The 16,080-nt window shown below is 28.5% G+C and overlaps 2 protein-coding genes across 3 annotated transcripts; one reads left to right on the top strand and one right to left on the bottom strand.

Annotated features, from left to right (window-relative positions):
- Positions 1-731: 731 nt before the first annotated feature.
- LOC111033217 lies at positions 732-5,174 on the top strand. 2 transcript variants are annotated; one of them, XM_022313859.1, is made up of 6 exons: positions 732-1,511; positions 1,655-1,763; positions 3,954-4,072; positions 4,142-4,297; positions 4,359-4,514; positions 4,593-5,174. In XM_022313859.1, exons 2-6 carry the CDS (start codon positions 1,732-1,734, stop codon positions 4,823-4,825), a joined length of 696 nt encoding a protein of 231 aa, XP_022169551.1. In that variant the 5' UTR covers positions 732-1,511; positions 1,655-1,731; the 3' UTR covers positions 4,826-5,174. The 2 variants fall into 2 exon arrangements, with proteins under 2 accessions (XP_022169551.1, XP_022169552.1); XM_022313860.1 differs by lacking the exon at positions 1,655-1,763 and having other exon boundaries at positions 734-1,511.
- A 2,280-nt stretch (positions 5,175-7,454) lies between these two features.
- LOC111033215 (histone-lysine N-methyltransferase SUV39H2-like) lies at positions 7,455-14,537 on the bottom strand. The gene is made up of 3 exons (XM_022313855.1): positions 14,139-14,537; positions 14,013-14,073; positions 7,455-9,458 (listed from the first exon to the last, which is right to left on the bottom strand). The coding sequence occupies exons 1-3, from the start codon at positions 14,190-14,192 to the stop codon at positions 7,528-7,530; spliced, it is 2,046 nt and encodes a 681-aa protein (XP_022169547.1). The 5' UTR covers positions 14,193-14,537; the 3' UTR covers positions 7,455-7,527.
- Positions 14,538-16,080: the final 1,543 nt, after the last annotated feature.

The raw sequence follows: 16,080 nt of genomic DNA, 5'->3' as shown, positions 1-16,080 counted from the left end.
CTGTCCGCACGTCTAGTTGTGAAATGATATTCCACATTTTATGAGACATAATTTAAATTTTAAACGCATCAGTCGTATGGAAAACGCTGAACGCTGATGTTACGTCTTTTATTTACAACAAATTCCAGTACACCGGATCCATGATAAGAAATTATAGCTGATAACCAGTACGAATTTTGAGTTCATAGGCCCAATGGTGTTAAACAGCTGTTGGACGCCGCGTCGATCCAAAATCGTGAAATTCGTGTGCGAGAGAGGCTCGAGAGAGGAGCGTCGTTTCTCTGTCCGCCATGTTGGTTTCAAGCTCTGCGCTCGGTGTAGATAGACAATGTCGAGTCCATAACATGTTTACGGTTCTCGCCAGGCGGAATGACACGTCAGCGGCGCCGGGCAACGGCAGCGGCGGCGGAATAACGAAAAACCAGGGGTTCTTCGTATTTAGACGCAAGGAATTACTATATCATAATACGGCATATCGTACATATTATGCATATATATAGTATTTGATATATGTACCGCATGACAACGAATTGTGGCTTAAATTAATAAATATCCAACTGGATTAGTATATTCCATAGTTTCCAAATCACATTAATCTATTAATATTGTCATTGTCAGCTGAGGTCGTTAATTTAATACAATAATTTACGAACGACTTGATGAGGCTCGAAGCCGAGACTAGTTTGGTATACACCGACTGAAAAGCGCAGCCGCATCTGTCAACGACTGTAATATTTATGACCAGTGACGACGGCTTACGAACGTTGGATCAGAGTGCGCTTTGAGCGAATGTTCTTATCAAATCTGACAAAAAGTAGCGTCCTAGCGACGCTCTCCTCTAACCACTATAGTACTGTCTACTGCTAACCGGCTAGAGATCGATTGTGGTATGTCGCGACCTATTTTCGTATGTGTACACTGTGAACTACACTCTGTTCAAAGCGAGATCAGTACCGGGCGGCGACCAGTTTTCCTTTTCGACGGTTAGTCCCCACTACGGTGACCCGACGCTTTTTTCCGTGTCGTTTTCGATTGCCATGTACGACGTGTGTACTTTATAATTATTATTTACTTGATAAGAACTTTTGGCGCCGTTGTGTTTTAGCCTTTCTCCAGACGTGGTCCGGTGATCTCTGTCGATCGTTTTCTAGATAATATAACACGACAATTACAAACGACCTTAAACCACCGTAAACGTGAACTCCAAATTCCGAGCAACCAACGGGCTGTAGTGTCAGTGTTCAACTGCCGTCCGCCGGTCATTTTTTGTTTTAACTACTCAGTTCTTATCGTTTTTTCTTCTTTCTGATCATCTCGCGATCTGTGTCAACTGTTTTTGCAATCACGTAGGTAGTCGTGTTTGCGAGCGCGTTAGTTTGTCTATCCGATTGATGTGAGAAAGTAACTACTCATATTTCTTCACGACGAGGCAGGTTTTTCTTTATCGTATCAGTAATTTATTCGGATATTTCTGGTTCCTACTGCAAACGCTGTCCCGATTGCTCACGCAGGTAACCATAGAACTTCGTTTTTATTTAATCTAACACAGTAATAATTGATACCTTTAATCTGTATTCAATATTTATGTATCTTAAGGTTGACTCTAAGTACTAAATAGAAAAAAATGTTAACATTGCTTTTTGCACTAATTTAGGTTTGTCTTGTGTTTTGTGTGTGGCATGCCATTGACTGTTTTTGATTTATTTGTATCATACGTGGCTTACCAGCACGATGTCAGGATCAACAAAAAACAATGACCTGAGGTACACTTATAACATAATTGTTAAATTATTAATATCACGTTTTCAACTGCTCCAATAACAAATGCTATTATGTAGCCAATGCACACTTATGCAACTTATCACTGATGTATCATATGTAGCTTATGATTTAGTGTTAATTTAATCATTAGTAAAACATAAATAAATCGTTGTATAAATCAATTTGTTATTCTCTACATATTATTTCATGGAATATTACTTACTAGAAGTCTAGAACTCTGCTGTTTGCAAGTAATAAGTATATCTTTTTTTGGTTACTTGAAATGTAATTTTAATTTATATTATTTTTCAACAAAAATCCATAGTATTATTGGGTACCTATGTATACTGTCTATCAGTGTTTGGAAGGAACGAGTTCTAAAAGGAAGTGACTTCTGGGACAAATTCCTTTTTTAAAAAGGACACATCTAACAAATTCTTTTTTATAAAAAAGAATGAGAAAATTAAAGTTATTTTTTTTCAAGGAAAAATAACAAATATTTTTGTTCCTTTCGAGTTCCAATTTACACAGATATGTAAATAATTTAAATTTAAATTTTATTTTTCTTAGTGTGTATATTGCTAATTAGTGATCGTTATTGAGTATCAAAGTTAATATAGTATAATATAATATTAATTTTTACTGTTTAAAAAATAATAAATATAAATAAAAGATATGAAAAAATAACATTTATGATTAAATAAGAATTTTTATTTTATTTGGAACTAAAAAAAAGAGCTCGTTCATTTTCCAAAGAACGACAAAGGAAAAAAATTTTTTTAAGGGACAAGGAATGGAACAAATTCTTTTTATAAGAAACTTGCCAAATCTTGCTGTCTATAGAAAGAACTTGGTTTTTTCAAACATGAAAAGCGAACAGTCACTTATAGTAATAGCTTATTGCATGTATTTGTTAAAAAAAAACATAACATTGTAATTGTGTACAATAATACAATACCATATAAAAATAATTTCTAACAATAAAAATACAGGTAAAATATAGGCAGTTTTAATGATTCATAACCAGAGAACTGACTTTATTAAAAAAAAAATCAAATTATGTACATACCTAAATATATGCTTATTTTTATCAAAATATGAAAAAAGAAATGTTAAATATGTTACAAAATTTGGAGACTATTTCATACTCTCTGAACAAATATTTAATATCGACTGGTGTAATGAGAACAGACTTCATATTAGCTACATAAAATGATGTGAATTAAACGTTTTATGATTCTGTATGGTTTGGTCCTGTATGTATGTCTAATTATCCTGGATACATATGCAAAGTTTCTGTAACTAAATTTCCTATGTCCTTATGCTCTTTCTAATTTATTTTGCACCTCTTCGACAATGTGTAAACTTTCACAAAAGCATAGTCTGGGTTTCCTGTTTTAATGTACATATCAAAAAACCAAAATTGGCTGCAATATATGTTAAATTATTTTTAAATAACATTTTTCATCAAATTGTTTACTTTATTGATAGCGGTGGTAGTTATTAGTTTTGAAATTATCATTAAAAATTACTCATCTTGTAATTTTAAGAAATGTTAAGCTTTCTTTCCTATTTAACTGATTGATGTTGTATTTAATAGCAGCATATCAATACACGGATGCCAATCAAATAAAGCAGATAATGTTTGTTGTTATTAAAAATCCACGAAGAAATCAAAAATTACTAAAATCTTTACCAAATATGTAAAAAAATTGCATTTATTTCAATTATTCTAATCTAAATGGTATACATTTGTTATCAGATTAAAAATATCTCATTCCAATAAAAATACGTATTTACAATAAGATCTGTTCCTTAGCAATAACCAATAACTAATAACTTAAAAATGAATTATAGGTTACTTAAAAATTAAAATGATTAATTTAATTTAGCATGATGTTTTTATTAATACCGATAAAACTTCAAATGAAATATAGAATTAAAAACAAATTTAAATGTTGAATAGAATTTTTAATCTAATCAACATAGCTTTTTAAATATGTGGCTATTATAAATATATGTTTGATAATAATAATATTATTACTTACCTTTATAATTATAAACATAAGCATAAATGTTGTACCTAATTCAATATGTTTTAATTCATAATATTGTCATAAAATACCTTTAGGAAATTGTTAATTTTTTTTTATACTGTCTTGACTTAGAAAAATATATATTTGTTTTTATAGAATGAAAAAGCGTAGCATGGCTGGTAACATAGCACTTGGCTTATACGTTTTGGCTTTAGTGTTTGTGCTCGTTTCATTTTTTTCGGCCAGTTGGTTAGTCAGCGATGAGAGAATCACAGGTAAATATATTTTTTTTCAACCTATTTTTTTAATTTTTAATTTTGTCATATTTTTTTAACTTTTTTTAGGTGCAAAATTAGAAAGATTTGGTTTGTGGACTCATTGTTTTCGCTCATTAGCTGATCCTAATGACCCAGCAGAGCGAAGATATTTTGTTGGATGCCACTGGATATTTGACCCTTTCACCAAAGGATATGATGAAATCAAAGGATTTTTGTTGCCATGTAAGTAAATTAATATTGTTCAGTTTCTCAACATTTTAAATTCTTTAATTTGTTTTTGTAGTTTACATTGTGGCAACTCAGTTCTTTTACACAATTACATTCCTAGGAACATTAGTATCAGCTGTTGGTTCATCAATGTTTCTTTTATGTTGTACACCCGAAGAAAAACATTTTGTACAAATAACTTTTGCATTGGGAGTAACATTGATTATATCTGGTAAATTCAATGTTTATTATATATTGTTATAAATATTCATAATTTGTTACTCTATATACATATTTTATTTTATTTTAGGTGTATGTGCCGCAATATCAGTGTTAATATTTGCTTTGTTTGCCAACCGTCCAGGTTGGATGCCTGGCCACGACAACAACTTCTTTGGTTGGGCATTTGGTGTGGCTATTGCAAGTTTTTTTACTTTACTTGGAGCTGGAGCATTTTATTTGGTAGAAACAAACATACAAGTGAAAAAAAGAAAATATTTGAAAGAATCACAAACTAAATTTGATATAGAGTTCAAAGGATAACCTAAAATTTATTTTTCATTTTTAATAAAAAATATTTTCAATTTTGACCATTAGGATATGTTGTTGATTGTAACTTTCAGTCAGACAAATATTAAATTCTACCATTTCCAAAATCTAGTACCTAGCAGCAGTTATTTTTTATGAAACTAATAATCTCATTTTGTTTTAATGAACTCTTTTATCTATTTTAAATCATTTAAATCTTAGTATGGTAAAATGTGAGTAAATACAATTTTGACTGTATTAAGTAACTGACTCCGTCCATTTAAAACTAGTATTATTGAAATAATAATCATTTTGAAGAATTTACACTTTATTTAGTTTTAATATTTGAATGATTCACATCTGTATTAAGTAACTGAAAAATAAAAAAGTATTATCATTTTAAGATATTATTTTGTATACATTTAATTTTTACTTTTAAGCAAGCCTTAATTTAATGTAACTTTATTCTTGCATTGTTAAAATATGTAGTTTTAATGACACCCTGTGCTACAGTTATAAGATTTATCGCTGTAAGAGATGAACACCATTCTTTTATTCATCTTGTATCTAATTATTTAAGATTTATATTTGGTTGATATTTTTATAGTTTATTTTAATTTATCGTAGAAACTAGATACATTGACTTTTCGATGGTGGATAGGCAAAAGGTCATAAATGACATATTTTGTTATTCTTTGTAATATAGACCAGCATTCTGTATCTGTTCAACTAACACTGATGTTTCTCCAAATTTTAACAGCTGTTTGTCATAAGCGACATTAATAATTTGTAATAGTTAATTTGTATGCATATAAACTAAGCTACCAAATTTTTAATGATTTCATTTTTTGCTCCTGAACAATTAAAAATATTTAAAAAATGTCATTTAATACCAAATTACTGCTCATTGATTCTAAATTAAGGGTTCTTTTAACATCATTGCTTATCAGAAATAATGAAATAGTTTTAATTTTCTAAAACGCTAAATTTGTATATTTGTTTTTTTAAGAGTGCTTATTTTGAATAATACAGCTATTTTCAAGCAATATAACAGCTCATAATTGAGCTAATACTAATTAAGTAATAACTACAATTTTCTAGAGAAATTTCTTTTAACTATTTAAACTTTAATTTTAGATAATGATTGATTTAATTGTTATTACAATATTAAAGGTTGCTTTATGATAATTGTTTTAAATCTATACTATGACATCTGGTATTGTGTTAATGAAGAATTTAATTTGCTTTAATAGTATTAACCAAATATTATGTTGTAATTTGTATTTTCCATAAACCATTAAAATTGTTTATCTTTGTATCTTCAAAGTAATATAATAAGTAACATCATATTATACAATATCATTCTAATTATAGTTCTATTAAATTTATTTTATACCATTTTTATCATAGCATCACATTTATTATTAATATTCATAATAATTCTTTAAGAGCTTAATTGAATGTAAGAAGTTTATTACAAATAATTAAAACTAATGTATAAATAAATTTATATTTATGAACTGTATTAAAAACTGCCTTTTGTTACAAAACATAAGATTCATTATTTTATAATTTAGATTCATTATCTGAAAATAAAACAAATTTTAATACCTACCTATTAACTGTATTATACTTAGTATTTAATTTATGTATTATTCATTAATATAATGTTGCGTTCATCCTACATACTTTTGAGGGCATCAAGCAGGATGGACTGCGTCGTATGTATATAGCTGATATGTATTAGCTCATTAATTTTTGTAAGCATAACAATAATACTACATACTTAAAACAAAACTTAATCAAGTGTATACATGTGTAACATGAATGAGATTTTCCGAGATTCAAAAATGGAATATAGTAATAGCACATAACCTGCGGGCGGAATTACACGTCCTTTATAATTGTAATATAATATTACAAAACACGGGGTGAGATATGATAATGATTGTTAATATATAAAATACCAAAGGTGATTTACTTAAATCGAATAGCGCTGCGGTATCTGAGGCCCTAGTAGTCATTCTAATTTGGAGGTAAGGCACAGAGGTAGCCTTTATTATGTGTCACTCTTGAACAGGCAATACCACAATATTATGTCTAAATAATTAATTTTATAATATTTCATTCAAAAATACTTTTTTTATGTTTCTACTCAACTGTTTATAAATTAAGAATGATAAAATAAAATAAAATATCAATTGTTTAATTTTAATTTCAATTTACATTCTAATATATTTCAATATTGTATCAGAAAAAAGGTTACATATTAAGAGTATACCACTATTCTAACGAAATACAATATCAATTCTACTTCTTTTTAAGTTTAGTATAATATCAAAAAATATTTTAGTTATAAACCACGATCTATTATACTTAAGTACAAAAAAAAAATAGTTACTTAATCTTACTTCTTAAACTAATAAGATTGATAAAAAAATATTCGTTTCACATTTAATTACTACTTTTAACAATACTTTTTCAAACATTAAAATGTTCAAGTATAACATATTAGTATAATCATTTTCTAACAAAATAAAATATCAATCTTTTTTTTTAAATTTAAATTTATAAGAAAAAAATTTTATTTATTAAGTCTGATCAATTAATGAAATAATAATATAAATTAGTATAAAAAAGGCACTGTTTTCTATGAAAATAAAATATCATTATTCATAACTACACGTATATTTAATTCTTAAAACTAAAATTATTCATTAAAAATAATAGCCTTTACAGTTTTTCATCTCACATTGACATTTAATACCACTCTCTTTCAAAGAATCTTTACTTCTCCTGATAAAGTAATCAATAGTAAGTTGTTCCCCAGCAAAAATATTTCTTTTAGCAAATAAGGCCAATTGTGGAAAATATGAACCCAAGCAATCAATCCACACAGTGTGCATACTCAAGTTTGCCTCACATGAATGATTAATGAATCTTGTGAAATTGCCATAATGTGTACTATCAACAACACATTTAAAATTATTTGTATCGTTGAAGTCAATTTCCCATGTGTAATCGATAGAAGATGAAGAATTTTGTAAACGTTGATTATATTCTTTAACTGTAATAATTTCACCAGCATATATGCCTACAAACTGACCCTTTTCAATGGTTTCATAAGACTTTAATGCCCAGCCAGGGAACCTAGATTTATAAATACAAACTTTCACATTGCTACCATGTTGAACTACTCTATTAATACAAGATGACATACATTTACATTCCTTATTACATTCAAATATTGGACAATCAGAGAATACTATTAATTTCTTGTACATATCATAAGCATGAGAGATCTTGTTGCAATAATCAGTAGAAGATTGACAGGCTTTTTTACAAAGACAACCTGATGGAGGATTTCCTGGGACGATAATTTTGGCTTCAGTAGTACAATTAGGTATGTACACAAATGAATTCGGTGGTTCTTCAAGGTCCATGTTATTTTCTACTTTAATATTTTGACCATTGAAATTTATTGAAATTACATTTATATCTATTTCCCACTGTCTGAGACTTTGAAATTGCAGTTGTCTAAAAAAGTCTAAAGATATTGTTGACAAATATGATCTTATGAACTTTTTTCGCAATGTTTCATCATGTTCAGGGTATTCAAGAGTATTCAATAAATGAGAAACACAATCAAGAGAATATGATGGGAAAGATAATCCAGTCGGAGTTCTGAATGCTTCAAACAATTCTGTAATAATGTGTCTATTTAACATTAGATGCATTATATTTATGGGTGTTTTAAAAACTCGTTTTTTATCAAAACAATCAATAATGTGTTGTTGCGATTTATGTAGAGCTGCATAACATTCCCATGTATTAAATCCTACTGACCAATTTTTCCACTTGACTAAAAAAAACGATTTACCACCTAAAACTCGTCTAGCTTCAAGAATTTCAAGAATTTCATCGCTATTATACATCACAATAGTATCATCACAAGAACGTTCATATATCAAACTTTGTATTTTGGGGTTTGAATTCATATAATTATATACTTTTGCTTGTTCAAAATTCAATGTTGACAGTATAGGGTCTATTGGCGAATCATTTTGTGTATTATTTGATGATGCTTCAATATTTTCCGAACGGCTGCCATTACTTATTGAAACAATGTTATCATCAGCACAATCGCTGTCATCTATATCTTCCCAATCGCTGTCATCTATATCTTCCCAATCGCTGTCATTGTCATCACTTAATATGGCAGCATCATTATGGTCATCATTATTTTTCAAACTGTTGACATCACTTAAAAAGACAGAATCATGATCGTCATCAATATCTTCCCAATCGCTGTCGTCAATTAAAAAGTTAGGATCATTGTTGTAATGCATATTTTCTAAACCCTTGTCATCACATAATAAAACATTGTCATTATTGTCACCATCATTGTCATCAATATCTTCCCAATCGCTGTCATTGTCATCACTTAATATGTCATTCATTTCCAAACTGTTGCCATCACTAAATAAGACTTCTCTCATTGTGCTATCATTATGGTTTAGATTTTCTTCACTACATCTGATATTTTTATTTTTGGATGAAATGATATCACATTCTGATTTTTGGTTACCTGTCTTCACTGCCATCGTTTTACTACATGCACTATTCTGGATATTATCATAGTTGGAGTCTGTAACAAAGTAAATATAAAAAAAACTGTCACTTTAAATTTTAAAAACAATCCAGAATGATAATTAACATCATGCAAGCAACAAACTACAGTATAAAAATCCTTGTTATAATTATGTATATAATTTATAAGTTATGCTAAATTTTTAATTTTTAAGAAAATCCAATTTCTATTACTGGCTGTGAACTGTGATACAGTGGTACAAAATTCACTAAAAAAACAATGAAAATATTAGGTAGCAAGAATAATTTAATTTATTCTTTGAATCTTCAAAATATGAAAAATTAGATTCAAGAATAAATTTACATTATCGCACAAGTGAAGGTTAGCCGTAACCATTTGAAATATGTCAAGTTGGTATATAAAAAAAGGAATCGCGACTTAGGTGCTTTAGATGTTTAATATTACACTTTAAACTTTAGTTTTCACACAGAATATGTCATAATTGCCAATCTATTTCTTGTTATTTATTAATATTATATTTTAGATACAATTTAAATAATTATGTAAAATGCTAGAAAAACTCAACAAATTACATTTAAAGGACCATTCAAATTCTAATGTTAACAAAAAGTAATAAAATATGTACAATATAGCTACACAGAAAATACTTAAGAATAATTTTATCATTTTTATACACAAAATATATCTTTTCTGTTTATGTATATTGTATAATATATTTTATAATAATTTATCTAATATTTTATATTATAAAATATATATAATACATAAGTATTTCAAAACTTTATGTGACCCATCAAAAATATAATTGTGAGCCACTTTTGGGTTGCGACTCGCAATTTGGGAATTTTTAGCTTATATAATAAGGACAATGATCAGGGCTCTGAAGTTCATGCATTTGCATATACATTTGCAATGCTAGAGGTCATATAAATTAATTTCAAGATACCACAGTTAAATATGTGAAGTCTTATTTTGCATATTTGGAGGTTCTTGGCCTATTTGGCATAATTATGCATATTTCTATTTTATCAGGCATTTTATACATGATTTTGAAAAGTCTATTCATATTATTATATATTTATATCGATTTGCATTTTTTTATGGAAATACTATTGAAGAATCAACATTAAACAGAAAAAAAAAACCATAGTTTATAATTTCTCATTATAATATTATATATATCTTTTGGGAATTCGGTCGCAACATAAAATTATTAAATTAAATAGCTATACAGTAGTAAAAACTTCATGATTACTTTATAATTACATTTTATAATTAAAATACTTTAAAATTTTTATAAGTCAGCATTTTTTATGTGCATAGTTTTAGATATTTAGTGCATACAAATGCGACTTTTTAAGGGATATTTCAATGCATATTTTGCAAATTTTGAGTGCATAAAGGCATGCTTATTTAGGCGTTTATTTAGGGCATGAACTTACGAGCCCTGGTAATGATCATGGATCAAATTGTGTTTTTATTCTGTAAAGATAATTTATAAATAACTATACAAGACAAGAAACATAATAAAATAATAATTATACAATGCATAGTTGTAGTGTCGTTGATATATCACAAAGTAGTCCATAAAGTACTAGTGGTCAATATTCTCCACATAGCCATGCCGTAAATGTTTATTTTTTTTATCATAAATTGTGATTAAAATTTGCATTAATTCTTATTTTTCAATAAATTGTTGTTTTAGGTATTTGTTATTGTTTATTTATTTTGAAATAATAAAATTAATGGAATTTATTGAATTGTGATTTTTGGAATTTTTAAATAGCATCAGACTTTTTTTTTTAAATTTTGAACTGCCTACTTAAAGAGTTCTGTGGCAAAACAAACTTTTGTTTTTCAAATGAGAACCTTCCCTTTGTTGCTGAAAAATTACTTAGTGGACCACTTTTTGAAAATGTTGATTTACATAATTCAAAATTTGATCTTATAGTTACTCAGTTATTAAAAAAATGTTCATACTAAAAATAAAAGTCCTGAACAATGGTTCTACAAAAATATAAACTAAAATATGTAATATTAGATATAGTATTTATTCCTGTATTTATAATACTTGGGCCATTTTTACAAATGATTAATGTTGATATATTAATTTTAATCACTGAAACATTTTTAAATCACCATAACCTCTATAATATTTTGCAAACCAGTCATCATAGACCAATAATCCTTAATAAACAAATTTTAGCAATAAAACTAAACACATTAATATTAATCTGGATAAGTCAAAATAATGTTCAGAAAAATTATCCAATAAATAATTTACATTAAAAAGGGGTGCTCTTATTCAAAACACAAAAGTTTGTATTGCTACAGAATATTCTAAAAGTAGTACAACAAATCTCAAAAATTTGAAAAAGTGGACTTTAAGAAAAAGAGGTTAAGTATGTCTGGATAATCAAAATATAAAAGTTGTTACTGTGGCTTCTATTCTAATACTCTAATATCACATCCGGAATTACAAATAATATGAGTGCACATTTTGATGCCAATTGGTCAACATTTGTTTATTTCTATATAGGCCACCAAAAAAAAATCTGTTCTATAGCCAACTACCATCATAATCTATCCATTAACCTTTTGTGTTTTGCTTCAGTTGAAATATTTTCAATTTTTTTTTGTCAAAATCGATCAATTATTAAGTTCTTTTATTGAAATCTTGATATAAACCTCAATCATACACTTTGCCTCTAATATTTATTGGTTAGTAGCTGTTACTCAATTTTACATTTATATAGAATAGCTTTATTAGCCTAAATGACAAAATAGGTATAAATACAATGCAGACAATTGTATGCAATCATAATTTGTTTAATCACATTTTTACCATTTGGCCGTGCGTAGTACTGTGAACAATAAAGAAAATTTGTTTGAATTAGGGATTATTTTCTAGGTCCTGTAGTTGTTTTCAGTTGTTCTATTCGTAGAAATGTGTTTGTTATATGTGTATCCATAAGAGATATTGACCAATGGTGAATTTTTGTTTCATTTAAATGTAATATTTAATGAACTAGGATATTTTAAAGCTAAGTGGTTGAGTAATATCTGAACGGAAATAATAATGCATTGATTTGTGTGCAGATTATTAAACATTGTGCAGTATATGTTGAGAAAAAGGGATGTTTATACCAGAAATAATATATATGGTTATCTGTAACCAATGTCAACTATTAAAATTTTTTTTTTTTTGCCTAAATACTTGTTTAGAATGTTTAGGAAGAGTGCTAAAGGGGAAATAGAAAGCTAAAATCAGTACAGAAACCTTCAAAAGATAATCAGGAATAACTGAACATAAATTCAGAAAAATCTGTTGTGTAGTTTTTCCAGTTAAATGCGTACCGGGGAAAGTGATCAGCTGCCATCATGATTATTTTTGATAGTACCTTATGTTATGAAAGAATTTTTCAACATTTCATCATAATTTTATAGATTGCACCCTTATGAAAAAGTAAGTTGTAACAAAATTCTAGTGGGCCTAGTGGTAAGGTTTTTAAAAACCACAAAGTATAGTTCCTTTTAAACCTTATAGTTTATATATTTTTTTAAACTTATTTAAATAGCAGTACGCAAAAATACAAAAATTACAAAAAATAAACACATAAGCATTAATATATAGGTAGGATAACTTAACTATATAATATAAAGTCAATGCTATAAGTAATCAGAAAAAGGTAGGCAAGTTAGTACCACTCTACTATACAGATGGTATCTATTTGGGCACTGATATAAAATCATTGGGTAAAAAAAACCATTTTGAGCACAGACAATTTGTCAACCTATATTGGGGGATTTATATTATTGCTATTAAAGTAATTTATTTTACTATTAGTAAGACAGTGAATTGAATTAATTGTTGTCAAAAACATTGCATTTGAAAATGTCATTGTGTCTATTAGATAATATAATATACTTATTTACTTTAAAAGTTTTTTTACTACTAGATTTTATTTTCTTAGAAACTACAAGCCCATGACAAAATTACATGTATAAAAATAAAATGAAATACCCGCGCAGGCAAGTAAAATGATTAATTATATTATTATTAAATCAAATAAACCAAATAATGATTCATTCTAATTTTTTTATAAATTTTTTTGTGTAGCAATGCTGAGAACATTAATTAAATATTCTATTCATTGTATAAGATTAAAAGGAAAATAATACTTTGTTTGGAGGGTAAGAAAAAGCTACATTTGTAGCCAATGAAATGGTTTGAATCATATATTCTGACCCAACATAAATTACCAATCAGCCCTTGTCGATAATGTACTAATTTAAATAATAAGCTTTTGAGTAAGATATTAAGTAGAAGCCCCTGAATAGAAACATGGATAATTGATACAATTGTGTTAAGGTTCACACACACTGGAGCGGCGAACGTAAAATTGTTGTCTTAACGATGCCGCAGTGGTGGCGGTAAATTGTGTCTGGACTCATTTTACTGCTGCAGTGTGTGGGGACTCTTATTGATACACAATGTCTATCAAGGCCGTATATTATTAATAATAATAAAAATATATATTAATTACTCGAAATGATGACACATAAATATGAGAAGTTGTTATGCCTTACCATCGTTTATTGTAGTCTGAGGACCAATTACTTCAAATGAACATGTTGGATCAGAAATATTCTAGAAAGAAATGAAGTAAATTATTAATAAGGCGTTTGTCGCTACAAACAAAAGTGGACATTTACCAAATTCATAGTGTCTTGCTCCACAAGTTTGGTGGACGGGAGATTGTCGGACATGGTGGTTGTTGGTTATGTCGCTAAGCACAGCGGAGCGGCGTTTCACAACGGGCGTAAATAACTAAATTCCCGAAAAAAAATTCGTAGATACCTATCTAGAATCAAACAATTATCGACATACGAGAAAATCACAGCAGAAATTTTATTTCATAACACAGGTACGTTAAGAGCACAATGCGAACGACGTTAAAAAGCCGGCATCGGTTTCACTACACGAGCGTTGAGAGAAAAAAACATTAACGAAGCAAGAGCAAAGAAACACAGCTACAGGTTAGAATTTTAGGATGGTCGACAATGGCGCCAATAATACGTTGTCACGATGTTTGTGTGCATCAGGTAGGTGTGCAGTGTGTGCACCCTCGAAAACTAGCGGCTTGTTGCGTACTAATCAAAACATGAAAATTACTAGCGCTTACAGTGAAAATGCGGTGTACTACAGACGTTGGTGCGTTACTTTTTCAAAAATCCCGCTCTTTTTTAAATAAAATAATAATAATTACGTACAAACGATGATTTATGATTATTGTAAAAATAATTACTTACATTGTAACCATATTATCATCAACCATGTTGTCTTTTAATAAATAAATACATTTTAATTATACTATTGGTAACTGAAAACATTAAGAAATCGGTTGTGTACTAAAAAAATTTGTGCATACTGCATGTGCATATAGTTACATAAATGTACTGATATTGTACCTGCTGGTACATTGTACTCTCGATTATCCGCGGAATATGGTGTCAGGCTCAGGACATCCACGGATAACCGAATTCCGCGGACAATCCTCAAAGTAATGCAATGTAATATACGTTATCGCGTAATCGACTATCGCAACCCAATTAAACCGATAAATATGATACATATATTATGTACATTCGAGGGTCTATACTCTATAGTATTAAAGGAACATAATACAATGTACATAAAAAAGGTATAAAATTAAACGAGCGTATTGTATTTTACGTCTTTAACGAGTAATCGGCTATCACAAATTATCACCCAATTAAACAGATAATGATTTATAATGTGCATAAATCTATGTATCATGAATGTATGTAGCCATGTAGGTATATATTTTTGTATACATATTAGGTATGTAGATGATTCCGCGGAAGACGGCGGATATTCGAGAGTACACTGTCTATGCCGTTAAAACCAAAAGGTATGGTCTAAATTATTCTTAATTTTAAACTTAACATCATGAAACATTGAAACATATATTAATTATCTACAATCAACTGTGTAGGCTACAGAATATAGATAATGTGCTCACTTATACAATACTACTATGAACCAGAAAAAAAACTCCCTTCAAATTTAGAAATATAAATAAGTACCTACCTAGTTGATATAGGTATGTCTAAAATCATAGTTCTTTTACAATATTTGTTTGTCCGTGATTAAGATTTACATTACTTTAAAGCTATAACCATAACTGATGTGTTCATGTATCCATTGATTATATGTATTGTGTAATTTATAGACCGTTGTTTTACGCCATGTCCATTTGTATTAACTGTAATAAATTCTTATACTAATGAAGGATTAAGCTGTAGTGTACTATAATCCCACATATAGGTAGGTATGCGTTGTCTCCATCTGACTAACGCTTAACAATAGGTATATCAAAATGTAAATCGAGCAATTCTAATTTTGTGTCGTTAGCTTAGAGTGAATAATTGATATATCATTGAAATTTAATTAACATTATCTGTGTTATATACCTAGTTGGTTTCTTACGATGTTTGAATTTTTAAGTAGAATTACGAATAATTTATGAGTATATAAAATATTAACTTATAAACACAAATTTGGAACTGCTTGACGTACATTTTGGACGGAGACAACATGTGTGAGTATGACGTCCTCAGAGGACGCTACACG

This window comes from Myzus persicae, unplaced genomic scaffold, assembly GCF_001856785.1.
Source record: "Myzus persicae strain clone G006 unplaced genomic scaffold, MPER_G0061.0, whole genome shotgun sequence".
In the NCBI taxonomy this organism is placed as follows: domain Eukaryota; kingdom Metazoa; phylum Arthropoda; class Insecta; order Hemiptera; family Aphididae; genus Myzus; species Myzus persicae.
The sequence above is the reverse complement of the archived record's forward strand: the minus strand, read 5'-3'. Positions and strand labels throughout refer to the sequence as shown.

Excerpts from the sequence above, each read along its gene's own strand:
- LOC111033217 (XM_022313859.1), top strand. The coding sequence starts at position 1,732 with ATGTCAGGATCAACAAAAAACAATGACCTGAG. Across the intron at positions 1,764-3,953 it reads ACAAAAAACAATGACCTGAG|AATGAAAAAGCGTAGCATGG; the intron begins GTACACTTATAA and ends TTGTTTTTATAG. Across the intron at positions 4,515-4,592 it reads AGTAACATTGATTATATCTG|GTGTATGTGCCGCAATATCA; the intron begins GTAAATTCAATG and ends ATTTTATTTTAG.
- LOC111033215 (XM_022313855.1), bottom strand. The coding sequence starts at position 14,192 with ATGTCCGACAATCTCCCGTCCACCAAACTTGTGGAGCAAGACACTATG. Across the intron at positions 14,074-14,138 it reads AGCAAGACACTATGAATTTG|AATATTTCTGATCCAACATG; the intron begins GTAAATGTCCAC and ends ATTTCTTTCTAG. Across the intron at positions 9,459-14,012 it reads TCAGACTACAATAAACGATG|ACTCCAACTATGATAATATC; the intron begins GTAAGGCATAAC and ends ACTTTGTTACAG.